The sequence below is a fragment of the Gossypium hirsutum genome, chromosome A11, assembly GCF_007990345.1.
Source record: "Gossypium hirsutum isolate 1008001.06 chromosome A11, Gossypium_hirsutum_v2.1, whole genome shotgun sequence".
In the NCBI taxonomy this organism is placed as follows: domain Eukaryota; kingdom Viridiplantae; phylum Streptophyta; class Magnoliopsida; order Malvales; family Malvaceae; genus Gossypium; species Gossypium hirsutum.
The window spans coordinates 65,008,756-65,028,046 of record NC_053434.1 but is presented as its reverse complement, the minus strand read 5'-3'; the positions used below and the strand labels follow the sequence as shown (position 1 = coordinate 65,028,046).

General features: G+C 32.8%; 1 protein-coding gene across 1 annotated transcript; it reads right to left on the bottom strand.

Moving 5' to 3' along the window:
- Positions 1-1,000: 1,000 nt before the first annotated feature.
- LOC107900187 (peamaclein) lies at positions 1,001-1,926 on the bottom strand. The gene is made up of 2 exons (XM_016825883.2): positions 1,615-1,926; positions 1,001-1,455 (listed from the first exon to the last, which is right to left on the bottom strand). The coding sequence occupies exons 1-2, from the start codon at positions 1,721-1,723 to the stop codon at positions 1,271-1,273; spliced, it is 294 nt and encodes a 97-aa protein (XP_016681372.1). The 5' UTR covers positions 1,724-1,926; the 3' UTR covers positions 1,001-1,270.
- Between the last annotated feature and the right edge of the window lie 17,365 nt (positions 1,927-19,291).

Here is a 19,291-nt window from a genome sequence, read left to right as displayed (position 1 = left end):
CATGAAGTGAAAGTCTTTTTTTGCCCTTGAATATTCCGGTCACTCTTTAATGCATAATTATTGTTAAGGAAAAATTGCATCTCAGTAATGGCGAACTTCTCTTCTAATTTCTTAAAAACACAATGGAAGGAAAACACGTTTATTTTAAGGAATCACTTGTAAAATCTATAAAATGAATGGATGTGTATAACTATTAATTATTACCCCTCATAAATACCCCTACTTCGCTGCCACCATACTATGATTTTTAATAAACTTAAAAAATTAAACAATTTTGATTAATAAATCCATTTATTAATCACATAGGAGACAATATTTAAAGTTATTTGAATATGATTAATTCTACTTATACTTTCCAACATCTCATAATTATACAACGAAACACAAATACGATAAAAAATAATACATTTGACATAAAAAAATTCTAATGTATAACAATTTATATAAAATATAATATACATTATTGACAAAATTTAACCAAAGGATACGTGTCACAATTTTCTTTGTAAAGTTATTGTATTTTTAATTTTGTCATATTTTTCGTATTTATGTTATGATCATTTTTATATTCATGTTTTTATATAGATTTGAACGCTTTTTTTTAATACATGTCATAATTATGTTATTATTGTATCATAGCCATGTCTCAAATTTATAAAATAATTTGTGTGAAAAATATATTTTCATCAATTTAAAATTATAAAATAATTTGTGTGAAAAATATATTTTCATCAATTTAAAATGTTATGAATTATTTTTATAAATTTAATACAATTTTTGTTATTCGTACATGTTATGTCATGTTTTACTTATTTTGGGATTAGATATTAATTTTAGTTCCTTCATATATTATGTAATTTATTATAATAATTTAAATTTATTTTAAAAAAAAACTAAATAATTACGCTTTGTAATAGCTTAATATTATAAATATCATAATTATCTTCCTACTTTCCTTTTACGAGACATGCACATTGCTTAGTTGTCATGACATTGAAGGTTCCAAAATTCAAATTCTGGCTTTTCATTATAGTAGATTAATGATTTTATTATTCCTATAATATTCCTTCCTTATGAGGTCGGAGAAGGCAGATAAAATGTGGCAGAAGCAGTACATCATAAACAGAACAGAAGTGATAGTGTAATGGCAAGAGAATTATAATAAGAAGAAGCCTAAGACGATGAAGAGTTGGAGGCTAAATAGCTAAATCGTACATGCGTATATATCTATATATATATGAAGGTTAAAAGATGGAGAAGAGTTTGAAGTTCAAGGGCACTTGGGCTGGTGTTTGGAGTTCTTCTTGTCTCGATAGCAAGGGCATTCTGACTTGTTCCCATAGGTCCCTGAAGGAACACACTTACATTCTTGGCAGCATATCCCACAATACTTCAAGCACCGATCTTTCATTCCAGCCTTGGCACACCTCTCCCCGCACTTCCCATCACAGTAACCTGTTTATTTTTTCACACACAAAAACCAACAATCATTTACCACATATTTTGTATTATAATCCCCCAAAAACAAAGATAAATTACATATATGTTTGGTAGATTTGTTTAAAACGAGAAATATGTCAAATGCATGCATGGGTGAGGAGAAGAGAGCGTTACTTGGAGGAGCAGGTGAAGGAGCAGCAGCAGGTGAGGCAAAGGAGAGTTGAATAAATGATGAACACAAAACTAGGGAAACAAACAACAAAGTAGCGATTATAGACTTCATTTCTTTTTCTTTCTCTTCTTCTTTTGTAGTGGGTGAGGATAATATAAATATATCAAATGTGACTTTCTCTCAAGAAAACAAGCTGTGAGGGATTAGTGAGATGTTGCAATTAAAGGTATTTATAGGGAAAGGGAGCGGAGGGGGTGAATTTGTGATTTGGGATTGAAAAGGAAATGGCGTGTACAGCTAAGGCGCAGCTTAATTTGCTATGGTACACAGACTGTAAGGCTGCCCTTAATATCCTTTTCTGGGAGTGCGGGGACCATCACCATCGGCCCTTTTTCACAAACGTTGTTCAAACTTCAAAAACCTACTATTAATTTGTACTATGAACCAAACAAATTCCACTACCTACCTACTTTCCACTTCCTCTTGCAGCTTTCCAACTGAATCCTATGTTATGGAATTAATAATTCAATAGATGGTAAAATTCTGGACTGCGATATTATACTTACTACTATTTCCAGCAATATTTGGTGTAGTGTCGTAATTGTTTGTAAATGGTGGCACCCATCTACAATTTAGACTCTATGAATCCCCATCCCATCCCCTCCCCAGGTTTGTAAATCAAGAATAAAAAGCAAAAAGAACCTGCATAAGTGCACTAATCCAGCCAACCCTAGCTTTGTTCAGCATTATATTCCCTAACATAAATTTCTGAACTATATTTCGGTGTTCAAATATCTCTAGCATAATTTATGAATTTACTGTTATAAATAGGAATAGGATTTATACCTAAAAGGTATAATAAATGATTTACTAGACAAACCTTTCACTACTTTTGTAAGAGAGAAAAATGAAACCCTAATTTTTTTCTTAAAAGAAAATTTAAGATATCCACCTAACTCAAATTTTTATGTTATAATGACCTCTATTGTTGTTGGAATCAAATCAATCAATTGATTAGGGATTAAGAACCAACCGATATATCAGTTTAAATAAAAAATTAAATTAATTTTTAAGTGAATTATGTAGGATTGATTTTTTTCCTATTATTTATTTATTTTTTAAATAATTTATTTAATTAAAATTAGACTTACATTAAAAAAAAGTCATTTACTAATAGACACGTATACTAACTGTTCAAAAACTATTATTTAATTTTAATAATTCAATCGCAAATAAATGAAATCGTAAATTGATAATCTAAGAGAGGTGTATAATTTTGAAAACGTTGATATAAGTGATATTTTTTTTATTTGAATGTTTGTCATTTTTCTAGTATTTGTGGATCACCGGGTTCATAACAAGACAGAGTAAATGGCAAGTACATCAATCGTTTTCCAATTAAGCCATGCATTAAAAACCCATTTAAACTGTTTATGAATTAAATCAAGTCAATATCCCATCCATAATCCATTACGTCTTGTTCTTCGAGGAGTCCAGGCTGTCCGAGTCCATCAACTGGCCCAATTTGCACTAAAATTTTCTTTACAGCTTGGGAATAATATTATCATATAATCCATAAAAATAAAAATAAAAAAGGCGTAAAGCCAGAAACATGAAAGATCCCCATAAAATGAAAATTATGATAGTGGAAAACAACCGGCTGTCGAATCCACATCCAATCTTTGTACATTGCCCTCGTTTGGCCAATGGTACCTCACCTCAGTCCATATGCAATGAAGCTTGTCTCCCCCAGACGGTGAATAAATTCAGTGAGACTATAAATTAATAATGAAAATCCTTTGTCAACAAGTGTTTGACTTATAATTGCACTAGAATAAATTATGCACATTCCTAGTTTTTCTGACCTCCAATGACTAGCTATAACCAGCTGGATCTCAGCATTTAAAGAAATATAATTACTGAAAAGGACCTTAGTTAATACTTAATACATATCTCCATATCCAACCTTCATTGTTAAGTCCTTAAGGAAATTTATTATTATCAAATTATTATTACCTACTATTCTTTTCTGACTGTCCCGTTTCAATTACTCCCATGTTTATCTCCAGGTACAGATAAAAAGAAAAAAAATTTTGGAACGGTGCAAGATTTCGGCTAAATTATCAATAAATGTCGAAAAATTAAAAAACTTATTTGATTAGACCATTTTATGTAAAAATTATAATAATATGTCGATTTTATAAAAACGCTTTCAAATGGACGTGTTTTTAGGTGAAGTATAAAAAAAATACTTTCAGGTGGATGCATTTTTTACTAATCAATTGAAAAAGCTTCCAGCTGAAAGCGTTTTCAACATGTTGCCAGGAGAATGCTTTCGGGTGGACTGTGTTTTTGACAAATCAACCGAAAAAGTTTTTAGCTAGAAGCATTTTTCTCCTATATTTTTTTGGTGTTAGGGTTTTGTATTTTAGGACTTGAGATTAGGGTTTTTGAAGTAGAGTTGTTTAAGGTTTAGGGTTTTTGAAATCTTAAATAATTATTATTGTATTAGAAATTTAAAAACATCGTATTTTCATCGAAACTGAGAGTACTCATTTGGGATGAAATATTAGATTTTAATTTTTTTGCACATTTTTAATACTAGTTTGATTCGATATTTTAGTAAATTATTTACCCCAGTGCATTATCATTGACGAGATGAGTTCTGAAAATATATTCCGAGAATCTCAAGATATATGATGGGTTTTTTATCCTAAGTGGGGGTTGAAATTTGTAGAGAGATAATGCTTGCTTTCGGTACTTTTGCTGACAGTACGCCCTGCTTGGAGCGTTATCTTTCTACAAATTTCAACCCCTCACTAATCGGGAAAATTTTTCAAAATCAACTTAAAGCTCATCCCTTGATCTATAAATGAAGCGTATTTCAGCCTCGATTGGCATAAGCCATTTACGAGCAAATAAGAATTTGTTAAGGAGATCAGAAGAAGAGAAGTTCGTAGAGAAGGTATAAGTTGGAGCAACGGCTCAATTTGCATAAAGGCATTGATTTTTGTTGTTTATATTTAGTTATAGCATTATTTTTTTGCATAATGTTTTTATTTCAAGCGTCTATTGACAGATTATTTGGTTGAAAATGAGTGGACGGATTAATGTTATTGTTTATTACGACAGTGAAGTGTGTGACACCGAGAACGGTGTGGTTATTTTATCAAAGAACACAATGCGACTGCTTTTAACCAAAACATATAATTGTCAGAACTACGGACAAGAATTAGGCAGAAAATCGTCGAATCCAATCAACTGAAAGTATCATCCCTTAAATATCGATTTTATGCTTCGAACAACCCTGTTAAATATGACGCTTTCGATATCAGAAGTACGAAGGGGTTGGAGGCGATGGTGCAAACACATATGGATAGTGGATCACTGTTTCTTAAGTTATATTCTAAGTTTTCAAGGACAGCCCAAGACCCTCGAATGTCGACATCTATTCATGTTCAAGATGACAGAACGGAAGAACATGCCAATAGTCCAACGACATAGTTGTGTGGTAGGTTCACCACTTTGTTAAGAACTTCTCATTATGATACCCTAGAATCATCAATGGGAAGACACTCATCTGTCTTGGCTCTAGATTTCAACCGCGGCAGGCAGAACACCGAACAGATAGGTTGAGGTGGTAGGACAGAATACATGACCTATGCACGACACTCAATTAGTGGTATTGATTTGAACTTCGGTTAGTTGATGTTCAATGTTGGGAAGTCTTACAGGGGAATGACATCAACTTCTAGCAGTTGGCTATCAACAAATGATTTTGGACATTTCGGCAACTACACGAGAAAGGATGATGTACTCCCTACAATGTCCACCAACAATGGGACATCTAACACAGCAGATGTTGTTGGTTATGATAATGAAAACAGCTCAATTCGGGAGCCTGGTGTTAGTGGTTCAAAAATTGCATTATTTTCTGAACCATTTCTGATTCCAACTGAACCAAATGATAGTGAAAGAGGTGAATATCCCAATGAAGATCCACGATTTATGGCATACTCGCCTCCAATCCACAAGCATAATGTGGACCTATTGACAAAGGATGGGATGGAGTTTGCAGAACTACTACACTGGAGGCTGGGCCACGTAAGTTCTTCGTTGGATTCGGGAAATTTGGAAGTGGAGAAGGAGTTTGTAGAACACTCTATCCGATTGATGCATATTGACGGTAACGTACAGTACCAATGGCATTTTCACGTGGCAGATGTTTGGATTCACAGATAATTTCTCAATGATGCATTTTCTAATTGCCAGATCCTCGTATAGTGTTCATTCAAACTATATTAAAATAATAATAAAAACTTTAGTTATATATATTACTAAATATCAAATCGACTACATTAATATTATATGGTTCAAATTTAAATAAATACATATGTCCGCTTCCAATCGTTGGTCTAACAAAAGCCGTATATCTCGAAGCTCATTCGGTAATCCCGTGTAACTCGGTAATCCCGTGTAACTTGACCCATGGTTCCACCTATTGAAATAACTTGTTAGCATAATAATTTAAATTTTAATTAATTTTATTATGGTAAATATATCATCTAATGAATTTCAAGTTTATTTTACTTTTAATCTGTTAAAGTTTGTTCCTTTTATGTTTCTTTCCTTAGATTTTTCTGTTAAATGCTTTTACTTTCACGCTATTTAAGTTTTCTTGAATAAAAATCTTAACTTTCATCTTTTTCTTAAACTTTCCCTCCATTGTTGCTTTGCTTTCCATCGTTATGTTTATTTTCTTAACTTTGAGCATGCGTAGCTAAACCTTTAAGGAGGTTGGTTGATGGAGATGTAGGTAAAATAAAATCTTTGGACAAAGGGCTAAATTTAACAAATTGGACTAGTTTAAATAGAGCTAAGAACTTAGGTAGTGACACCTCTAAGGGAATTTCAAGATAAAGTAAGACCGAAAGGTAATCCTGTCGAGCACCCATTTGTTTGTCCTGGATTAACCAACAAGATCGAAAGATAAACCAAACCTAATTCATCTAAGTCGGTAAAATTGAGATCGAAAACTAAATGGAGCCACTTCGTAATTTACACGATTTATGTTCCTAGTCTGAGATTTGGTGAACCACATCGAAGTCAACCAACCCCGATTAGGTAATTGCTAAATAGTTCATCTAGTTTACATTTATTGCAATTTAGTCCTTAGAGTAGCATATTTAATTTTCTTGCAAACTCATCTTTTTATGAATTTTCGTACTATAAAATCGTATTAGTAGCCACTTAGACTTTATTGTGTATGTTAGTTATTGCTCAATCACCTCTTCCTTTGGGTTCCATCCTTGGAATACTTTGGTGTTCCATTGTAACACTATAAATATTACAACTAACCTGTACGTTTGTAGTAAAGTTGGGCTTTAAAAACAATTTCATAAATTTAATGTTGTAATGCGTACGAGCGCAACTGGTCAGTTCTCATGCATGAAAATTGTGGGCATATCTGCTCCGCAGACTTGTTACTTACATGGTCTAACCTTTTATGAATAGTAGGTTTATTGTTTATACTTTTCATGCAACATGCATAAACTTTTGCACTATTTTCTTTTTCTCTCATACTCCTTTCCTTGTGCTAGCTTTTGATCCCAATTCTCAGAGAACCCATTGTTTCCTGGATATTCATAACTTCTCATTTGAGTCATACACAAATATTACGTATCCTTCTCACTCCCCTCCTTATTCGGACACATAAATATTCCTCCACAAGGTATGGTTTTTATCAATCATGGTTTGCATCTATGTTCCATATTGAAGGTGAATAGTTCATCCTAGATCTTTAATATCAATATACATATCATTCCACCGATACCTCTTCATTTTAGTCTGGATATGGAGCTTATGTGCAAAGGAAAGTGTACTCATACTTTATATATACTAGGTCTTTAAGTCCTTTTTATAGTGTTTGATCATGCATACATCTCACTCTGGGAACATATTTCTCTAAACATGAACACTAATGATAAGGGACAGTGCCACTTATGTTGTTGAACGATGGAAACTATTAAACGAAATAACACAAACTATAACTTTAGATACGAAGGAACTCACCAGAATACTTTACTTTAGAGATTATCTACTCTATTGGTTCCTTGCCTTTTATACTAGGGCTTTCTCACATGTCTTTAGCTAAACAATGAAACAACTCTTTTAAACATCAAGAACTACCAAAATGCTATGATAGCAATAATCTATAGAAATGCAAACAATTTTTTGGTAGAAGTTTCTTTCATATCCAATATTCAAAATATACTACCACATTTCTTCTGTTAACATCTATCTATCTATCTGGTAAAACTTAAAGAAAGGTTTAAGAATTTACCAGTAAACAACTATCATAGAAGCTCTACTAACCTTTAATAGTTAACACCTTCGTTAGCAAGGAAAAACTCTTTTAATTTCTTTGATGATAACAAGGTCCAATGGAAAAGATGATTCAAAAGTCTTCTCTCCGCTACTACACTATCCTATTATAGTTAACTCACGGATAAATCCTAATAAGGATTATCTCCAATCATTACTAGTTTTCGCATGCTTATACTAATTAATTATATCATATGAGGCCATCCAAGTGTCCTAATTACTGACACATTGTCTCTACTAGGACGTTAAATGACTTAAATGTGTCACAAAGCTATTTTACTTACTCTAGCCATTATGTAAAAACACGAGTGGCGATTTTATTAGTAAAAATGTCCCCCTAGTAAAGTCCCCGCCCGAATCTCTACCTCGCCATTACTCACCAATATACCTTGTCATATTGGCAAAGTTCTATGAAGCACTTCACCATATAATCACCAACCTTTATTGGGCTAAGTCCAACAACCTAGGTGTCATTTACTAGCATAGTCTTCCCAATCTGACCTAGTTCGTTAAAGCAAGGTGTTACACTGAAGATTAAACCTTATCTTGAATCGAGGATTAAGACATTGAAAAAGGAATAAAAAATCAGTTATGACATACTCAAAGGAAAAGGTAATAGTAGCTTTGGTTGGGATAAGCATATGCGGATGGTTGTTGCTGAAGATGTTGTGTGGAACTCATGTATAAGTGTAAGAATTATTTCCTGATATTATTATATTGTTTTGACCAAAATTATATCTAATGTGGATTCCTTCTTTTTTATAGTCATAAAAAATCTGGTCAATTCAGACATCATAGTTTCCTTTATTATGACCAACTTACTTCCATATACACAAAAGATCGAGCCACTGGGAAAGATGCTCAAACAACTATTGATATTGTTGAAGAAATAGATGTTGAGAATGTAGCTACTGCAAAGAATCCTGAAGAAGGAAGCAATGACCATAGATGTGAAGCTAATGTTTCCTTGGATAAGATGCATATCTTGGCTACACAAGCGCAACTGTCAAAGTTAAACCAAGATGATTCTACATTTTCAAAGAAGAAAAAAAAAGATTTCTGATGTAAATGAACAAATTTCTTCTACTTCACTTATTGGTGGTGCCACGTTATTAGGGGAAAACATACGGACTATTGGCTTTGAATTAAGTAGGATCATTGCCTCCGAAGTGCTAATTGAAGATAAGTCAGAAATGCTCATTCAAGAAAATGCCCAAAAATTATATCCGACCTTATGTGAAGTAGAAGGATTAACTACAGATGAGTGTTTTCTTGTATTGAGCAAAATACCAGACTATCCAACGCAAATGCTCGTTTTCTTAAATCTACCTTCTTCTATGTGATTGGAATAGATAAGAAGATTTATTTGTACCCATTAAAAATCATGGTTATGTTAGTGATGTTTTGGTAATTTTTTGTATATGTAATATTTAGATGGTATAATAAAATGATAGAATGCCACAGAATGTTGAAATTTTTTGATGTTGTAAAATTTAACACATAAATCATGACATATAAGTTAATGACATCATGTAACTTTTTGTTAATGTATGAACATTTTATTTGGATATAAAATATAATTCTCAAGTTATTTATTACTTCTAATCTTTTGCTTTTTAGTTTAGAGGATAATTAAATTATTTTTTTCGCTAATAGTATTCTAGAACATTAAATATGCATTGCAGTTTAAAAATAATAAAGTAGGTTATATATTATTTTTCTAATATTATTAATTATTATTTTTATTAATTCATATTTTAATAATAATTATATTAAGAATGTTATTAAATTATATATTTTTATTTTTATTAATTCATATTTTAATGATAATCATATTAATAATGTTATTAAATTATATATTTTATTTTTATTAATTCATATTTTAATAATAATTCTATTAAAATTTAATAACAATAACAAATCATCAACTTAAATTTTTTTTCCTAAGGGTACTTTAATCATTTTAACTTTTTTTTCATATGCTATTATAACATTTATTTTACTCAACCAAACACAAAAATACTATTACAGTTTTATTTCATTCCATTCAACCAAACAATTACATTATTGATTACAGTTCTATTCCATTACAATCATATTCTATTCCAGTAAACCAAACGTAATGTAAGGCTACATTTATTTCACTGAAAATGACTTTCGGAAAATGATTTACTTTTCTGGAAAAGCAAATATTTTCTGGTGTTTGGATGAATCTGTGTAAAATATTTTCTATTGTTTGGTAGATTTCTTAAAAAATTTTCATAAAAGTTGTTTTCAATTAAACAAACATACATTTGAGATTTTCTTTTTTTTTCATTGTTTAATTGAATTTATTTTTATCTATAATTTTATATTTTACATTGTATTTGCATATATAAAAATATTATGTTAAATTTAGATTCATTACAACGTCATTTTTTAATTACAAGACTACTAAGTGGGTATTTTTTATTTAAAAATGTGACATCAACAAAATTGATAAAAAAAATTAACAATGTCAACAATTGGACTTGTTTTTCAAATTTGAAAAGTAAAGGGACTAAATTCTTGAAAATAAAAGTACAAAGACTAAATTACAAATCTATGAAGTGTACATAGACTTATGACACATTTTAACCTTTATACTACAAAACATTTATTATTAATATATTTATAATTGTAATAAATATTTATTATTAAAATATTAATATTGAATATTTTCAATAATATGTGAATAATATTATTTAAACTTATTATTTTTAAAATTTATTATTAAAATAAAATTGAAATATTAAATAATTTAATAAAATAATAAATTATATTTTTTATATTAATAATTTATTATATGACTAAATATAAAGAATTAAATATGTATGTTTAATAATATTGAAAAATATAATATTTTTAATATTTTTAAATAAAAATAAAATTTATTATCAATATAATAATATTAAGCTTTATTTAAGTTAATTTTTATATAAAAATAAAATTATTTATAGATGAGCTCTTTTTCAGAAAATGACTTACGTTTTTCAAAATGGTAAGTCATTTTACAGGAAAAGGGGCTTATTTTACCTTGACCTGTAAGTCATTTTCCGTTGACCAAACTATTTTCTATAAAACAAACACAGGAAAATAAAAAAACATTTTCTGTAAAACCTTTTACATGTAAACAAACGGACCCTAAATGTCTAAACCCCTCTACTCTGAGCTCTGCAAGGCTGTCTTTGAGTTACTTGGAGAATCAGTAGTCTGCCATTGTAGTTCTTTATTCTCATGTCTGCTCATGTTGCTTCAAAGTTGCATTGAGTTACTTTTGTTCGTTTGTTTAAGGGAACTTGATGCTTAATGAATGAAGTGGTTTTAACTTTTTAGGTTCTGCAGCCATGTAATCACAAGTTGTAAAATATCAATTGGTTGTTTTCGTTTGTTGAAAGGTATGATTGCAATGACTTAATAACTATGCTAGAACATTATTCTGAAAATGAAGACGAAGTTGAAAATCTGGAATTACTCTATTTCTGTATCACGAATTGATTCTTGACTTTGTTCATTGTACACATTGTATATAGAGAACTTGCATAACTGCTCTTCAACAATTTGCTAGTTGTATCAACAACTTCAGTTGCTAACTAAATAACTGTTTGAGCTAGAATATTTGAACTCTATCATGCACCCATCTTCCCGACAGGTAAGACTCAAAGAAGATGTCGAAACCTAGTAAAAAACGTCACTGGCAATGGCTTGGTGAAAACATCAGCCACTTGATCACAGGCGGAAACCTCACCAACCAGAAGAGAACCATCCGCAACTTTCTCACGTACAAAAAATAGATCTAGCTCTACATGCTTGAACTTAGAGTGTAAGACAGGATTGGCTGCAATGACAACTGCACTAGATCTACCGCACCAAACATTTGGAGTATCATCAGACTTAATTTGTAGTTCTTGAAGCAACGAAAGCAACCAGGTAACCTCACTTGTGGCTGCAGCAAGGCTCTTATATTCTACCTCAGCCGTGGACCGAGATACCACTTGCTGCTTTTTAGAGCACCATGACACAGGAGTTTGACCAAAAAACATACAGCATCCGGATGTTAAACGCTGATCGTCAAAATTTAATCCCAAGTTGGCATCGGCATATCCAACCAAGGACAATCGAGCAGACAGATGAAAAACAACATACTGGAGGGCACCCACAAGGCTCCTATACTCTGTGGGATCCTCCAAACGCTCTCCATCATCCTTAAATATGGTAGACGAGCTGACCATTGGTATATGAACACTCTTTGCCGTGGTTATGGAACAGCGATCAAGAATGTCATGGATATACTTCTTTTAATAAAAATAGAGACAACCAGAGGATTGAGTAACCTCTATCTCGAGAAAATAGTGAAGATCACCCATATCCTTCAACGAGAACTCACTATTTAACGATTGAACAAACTAATCTATAGAGGTAGAAAAATTTTCAGTGATTATAATATCATCTACATACACAAGAAAATAAAGAGTTGAGCTAGATATTACTCAAAAAAATAGAGATGCATCAGATTTTGAGACAACGAAGCCAACCGAGATAAGAAACTTTTTTAGTTTCTCAAACCAGGTACGAGGAGCCTGACGAAGACCATATAAAGCTTTCTTCAGACGACATACAAAGGGTTTACCATCTGAATCACACTATTCATATCTTGGAGATTGATACATGAAAACCTCAATATCAAGATCGCCATTTAAAAAGGCATTGTTCACATCAACCTGCCTCAGTGGCCACTCTTTGGAGACAACAATTGACAAAATAACTCGAATAGTAGCAGGTTTTACTACTGGACTAAACGTTTCCTTGAAATCACACCTAGGGACTTAAGAACATCCTTTTGCAACTAGCCAAGCCTTTCGTCGGGCAATAGTACCATCAGGAATTTTCTTGATCTTGAAAAGCCACTTATACCCTATGACCTTGTAATTAGGTGGTTGCGAAACAAGATCTTATATAGAATTACGAACTAGGGCATCAAATTCACCCTAAGTTGTCATACGCCACTCGGAAGTAAAGAACGCTTCCTCAATTGTAAAGGGTTCCACAGCTTCAATAGTCATGGCTTTGGGTTTAAAAATTCTAGCCTTCGATCGAGTCACCAGTGGATGAGTATTGGTTATGGGCATAGCACGCGTCTAACCATCAGAAGAAGATTTACGACCTTCATTAGACCTGGCCCCAACATCACTGGGCATAGGAGAACTACGTGGCTTATGGTCAAACCCAACCCCAGGCTGAGCTACGGCAAGAGTAGAAGTTACTAGGCCAACAACTGATTGGGAAAGTGACAGAGACAGTTGAGCAGATGGGGACTCGGAAGGCTGAGAATAAACGGGTTAAACTAGCAAAACGAACGTTGATATAGACTGACTATGCCCCGGCAGACTCCCTTCAGGAGTAAACTCAGTTGAGAGAAATCGATTCTCATCAAATACCATATGTCATGAGACAACAATCTTACCAGTCGGTAGAAGACACTAGTACCCCTTGTGTTGGGCACTATAACCTAAGAAGGTAGACGGTTGAGAACGAAACTCCAACTTATGTATCATAAACAGACGTAAATAAGGAAAGCAACAACACCCAAACACTCTCAGATGATCGTAAGTGGGTTTGCATCCATAAAGAGCCTTAAATGGAGTTTGTCCTTTTAAAACTGAAGTGGGAAGTCGATTGATGAGGTGAACCGCATAGCAAAACACATAGCCCCAGTATTCCATAGATAGATTCACTTGAGCCAAAAGGGTGATGCCCATGTCAACAATATGCCGATGCTTGCGCTCAACCACTCCATTTTGTTCGGAAGTATGTGGACAAGTCAGTCGATGAACTATCTTTTACGAAGCTAGGACAGACGTGAAAGCTCGATATTCTCTGCCCCAATCACTCTAAAACAATTTAATAGTATTTCCAAATTGAGTCTTAACAAGTTACTGAAACTGAACAAAATATTGCACAGTTTGAAATTTTTGGCGAAGCAGATAGATCCACGTAAATTGAGTGCATACATTAATAAACGATACATAATACCAATTATTTCCACATGTAACAAACGCAGGACCCCAGAGATCAGAGACAACCAAGGTAAAATGATCACTATATTCTGCAGTAGAAATAGAAAATGGCAGTTTATTTGACTTCCCTTTTTGACATGCAGTACATATAGCATTAAGACAATATTTATTCGAGGCAATACTACATTTTTCTAACACAGTTTTAACAACACTAGCAGATGGGTGACCCAAATGTTTATGCCATAAAGAAAAAACATTACAATTCTTGGACGTATTCTGGAGCACAAATGAACCAACAACTGGAGCTTTGACTGACTGAGTAGACATCACGAGCACTAGAAAATGGTATAGTCCATCATGAATGTGGCCCTTCAGCAAATTTTCTCGATTCATAATGTCCTTAATAACACAATAAGTCAGATGAAATTCAAAAAACACATCATTATCATTAGCAAATTGTGATACCGATAAAATATTCTTCCTTATGCTTAGAACACATAAAACATTAGATAAGCGCAGCAATTTAGACTAAGTGGGTAAAAAATTATGACCAACAAGCGCGATCGTGGTGGGTGTTCCATTACCTATTAAGAGAGAAGATGTACCTGAATATGAGGTAGCGTCATACAGAGCTGATGGATACTGACACACATGATTACTAGCTTCAAAGTCAGAATACCATGACATGGTGCCAACCGGCATAGGAATATATGAGTTCGTACCATCACCATTAGATCCAATTTGCGCGGTATTGATATGAGATCCGGAAGAGTCGAGTAATCAGACAGTTGAAGATCACCTACTTGAGGAAGCCCAATACACGGATCAGACCCAGAGTAGACACGAGCAAGTGGTTTAGTATGCCACGGGATTATAACACCACCTAATTGTCAATGATGCGACCCTACACCAGGAGAGGAATCAAGTTGAATATTATTAGAAGTAGGCCCAGGAGGCAAAGGTGGAGCATTTGGCCTTGTAGTCCCATGCAAATGACCAAAACTATGCTACCCACTAATGGGAGGCGTAGGTGAATGTGGCAAATATGGAGAAGGCCCAAGCGGTGCATGCAGCCTGTATGCTAGGCAATTTGGCACCCCAAAAATCGGCCTGGCATAATTTGGGGCTAAAAATTCCCTTTGCCCCACGAATTGATGTTGACCAACATCAAAATAATTTTGACCAAGGTTATTGTTAAACCTAGGTTGTCTATTCGACTGAAAGAACCAATCTTCAACCATAATAACAAGTTGCGAACCAAGAGCCGGCTCTGCAATTGGGCCCTGAGAATGTGACGCCGGAACCACCATCGACGTGAAATTGTCTTAATGATACCAGTAATAGCACCGTTGAGCGATATGGCCAAAGCGCACACAAATCTGGTACTAGAGACGTGACCGAAAGCTCTTCTCACAGCCACGAGAATACGAGCGGCCACCACGAGCAGAGTCTTTTACCGTCTGCGATGGAGAACTTTCCACTAGATTCACTGCAAAGACAACTTCTTGGACTGCCCATGCTTGACGACGTTCACACTCGAGAAGAGCGTCGACGATACGTTGAAGGGGTAGGAGAGTCAGGGAGAGAAATGCCGAGGATACTACGACATCAAAGTCAAAGGGCAAACCCACAAGTAATATCTCCGTTTGCTCAGCCTCGGAGATTGGAGATCCAGACGCTTCCAAAAAGGCACACAACCCTTTCACTTTCGCAACATAGCTCTTAATCAAGAGAGTGCCTTTTTTGAGGGAATGTAACTCATGCCACAATCAAGACTGCTTCACACCAGTACCGGCCGCAAAGAGCATACCCATCGTCGTCCACACATCAGAGGTCGTTTGCATGTCCGTGAAGGATGAAAGAAAAGAGGGGCTAATCGTGGAAAGTAACCATAATGTAAGGAGATTGTATTGTTTATTGAACGCCGAGACGGCTGGATTGGCCACAAGAGCACCGTCTAGTGCTTGAACGAATCGCGCTGGTGCTATTATCGAGCCATCTAAGAAGCCGGCCAAGTCATAACCAGCGACGATAAATCGCACTTGTTTTTGCCATTGTACGAAGGTACCCTCGTCAAGTTTAACCACCTCATGCTGAAGGAATGAGTTGACGAGTCGATCGCCGGTGAAATGAGAGCCATGAGGCTCAACGGATTCGGAGTCAACAGAATGCGTGGTAGTCATGGTCGAGGATCGACGAGCTCTGATACCATGTTGAGAGTTACGGTTGCAATGACTTAATAACTATGCTAGAACACTATTCTGAAAATAAAGATGAAGTTGAAAATTTGGAATTACTCTATTTCTGTATCACGAATCAATCCTTGACTTTTTTTCATTGTACACATTGTATATATAGAGATTTGCATAACTGCTCTTCAACAATTTGCTAGCTGTATCAACAACTTCAGTTACTAACTAACTAATTGCTTGAGTTAGAATATTTGAACTCTAACATAATTGACAGGTTGATTCATCTAAAATAGTAATATTTGAATTTAATGTAAGTAATAAATAAATTTGTAAATCCGAATTTAATTTTAAAAATATAATATGCTGTTTTAGCAAGTCAAATGTTTACCAAAGCCACCATCTAACAATCTTCAATGTTGTCTTATATATATTCCTGATACATAGTTGCAATTAACTTGCTTCATAGCTTCAATCATTAGCCAAACCAATTTGAGAACATATGTGCGTTTGATCAATTGTAATTACAACTACATGATATTATGTTTATTTAACAATCTGATATATCTTCTAACAATGTGATTTTATTTTATTGGAATTTTAATGTGAAATATGTACCGTAATTAATTTTCATTTTTTATTAAACTTTGATTAATTTTCAACTTTGTTATAAAAAAATTGGCTTAACCTATAAAATTTTATTTTCATTTTGATTTTTCAAGTTGGTACATCTTGTTATTTTCTCTTTATATATATTTTTCTTTTTACTTTAGATAATTTTATTTCTTTCTTTCTCTTTTTTTTTTGGTTTTTTTACATGAGCAAACATTTTGAATTTGATGATTTTATTAAAGTTTTCAGAACTAGACCAATAATTAAATTAGTTAGACCATCAATTTTTAATTTAATTAGTTCTCTTAGTTTGATCAGATAAATTATTAAAATTCATAAAAGTAAAATATTTTTAAAAAATAAAGAAAATCAATTCAACGGGTCTATATATTAGTTCAAAGTTCAATTGGTTCAACCTTTATCTTCATGTCGGTACTTCAACCGGTTCTGGGTCTAATGGCCTATTCGATTCTGAAAACACTAGTTTCGACTGATGAAAGAACTTTTTTTATTCTGTCAAGTTGAACAAGAAAGCGGTGAAGTTCGAAAATAGAATTAGTCTCCAGCTCGACCTTAGGAGAGCGAATTTCGAGTATTGTCATCATTTCCAAACATTACAAATGAAGAAAAAAAAAAGGAAACAAATAAATATAGAGAAATAATGAAAACAATAAAATAAAAGAATTTAAAAATTGATTTTTAAAGTTTATATGATGTGGTAGTTTGTTATTGGCTAGATTTTTTTTTTACGGATATAACATTTTGGTGTAAAATAGATAATGTAAGAATAATTTAAGTATCACTTGCCACAAAAAAAAAGTACCAATTTATGTAAAAGGGTATAGTTTAGGTACTAATTGGTGACTTAAGCTCAAAATTAACATTTGGGCTAATTGGATTGATTTTGTATCAATTGGATGAAGACTTAATAATGAAGTTCTAGGTTAACATATTTTTAGAATAATAAATAATAAACTTAAGACCCAACTTAAGTGGTATAAAACTAAGGGTATGTTTGATAAACTAAAAATTTAAATGCTGAAAAAGTAAGTATTCAATTTTTGTGGCTGAATTTTATAAGTGTTGAATTTATATTAGAAATTTATTTGGTAAATTAATAAATTTAAGTATCGAATATAATTATGTTGTTTACTAAAAGTAAATATTGATTTTTAAAAGATTGTTTATTTTTACATTTAATCTTATTAATATTATATTTTAGATAGTTTCGGATGAAAAATAAATATTGTAATTTGAATATCTAATTTTTTTAATAAAAAGGATAATTTATTTCAATTTTTAATAAAATAAAATCAAATTAATATTTTCACCAACTTATCTTATTCAATATTTTTTTGTTGAAAACTTTATATAAAATATTATCTTATTCAATGGTTTATCAAACACACCCTAAAACGATATTATCTTTAAAACAGGTGTTTTAAGATACTAAATCATATCGTTTATGAAATCGTACTCTGAACTCAAATTTAGTAGAATAATGAGTTTATTTCATTTATGGTCTTCATAAGCAGATTAATTATATTTTTAATATAAATTAATTTGAATTTGAATAGTTTTAATAGATGAGTAGCTCAAAATGAGTAATGAGGACTCATTTATTGAACACACAGCAAACATGAGTAAAAATAAACATAATGGAGATCCAAAGATTTAAGTTCCATGGGCAGGGGAGTGATGGAATGTCTTGATGATCGTGGGAAGATCCCATCATCGTAATTAAGGGGAAACCAAATTGAGAAAACTACCAAATTTGAAGCAACCCATTTTCAAATACAGCTAGGAGCTAAGGGTTCGACCCAGGATCACCTCATCAATCCTAACTCAAACGCAAAAAGAAGCAAAACCAAGCAGCTGATATCATATGTGTACTGCTGATGTTATATCAAATTTATGATTGAGGCAATTCCCAAAAACAACTCTAAATATAGCAAAAACAGATATGATTGAAAATGGGTCTAATTTCTGACACCTCTGGACTCTCCTGAAAATGGGTCTAACATTTCGACTTTTGGGTTAAGCTTTGGGCTTACCATTTTGACTAATTTCCCGACGCAGGCTGCAGCCTGACCCACACTACTTGTTGAACATGTACTTTAATATTAAAGTTGAATGAAGAATAACCCATTTTGAAGCACTTCAGCAGCTTATGGTTTAAGGTATCCACGCGTTCAACATTCAAGGGTTTGAGCTTGAACTCCCATCAATCATTATTATCAAATCTTTGTTGATGCTTATTCATAAGCAGTGTTAGCATAATGATATATCTTTTTTAAAAGATAATCTTCTGAAGACGCAAGTCATCATCATTATAATCCTATCACTAAAATTTTTACCGAGTATATTTGCCAGTTTGTTTGATTATGGTCCACAAAATAATTGTGAAATAAATAGGACTTGTACATAAGGTAAGTGTAGGTGCAGCTACTTGATTTGCA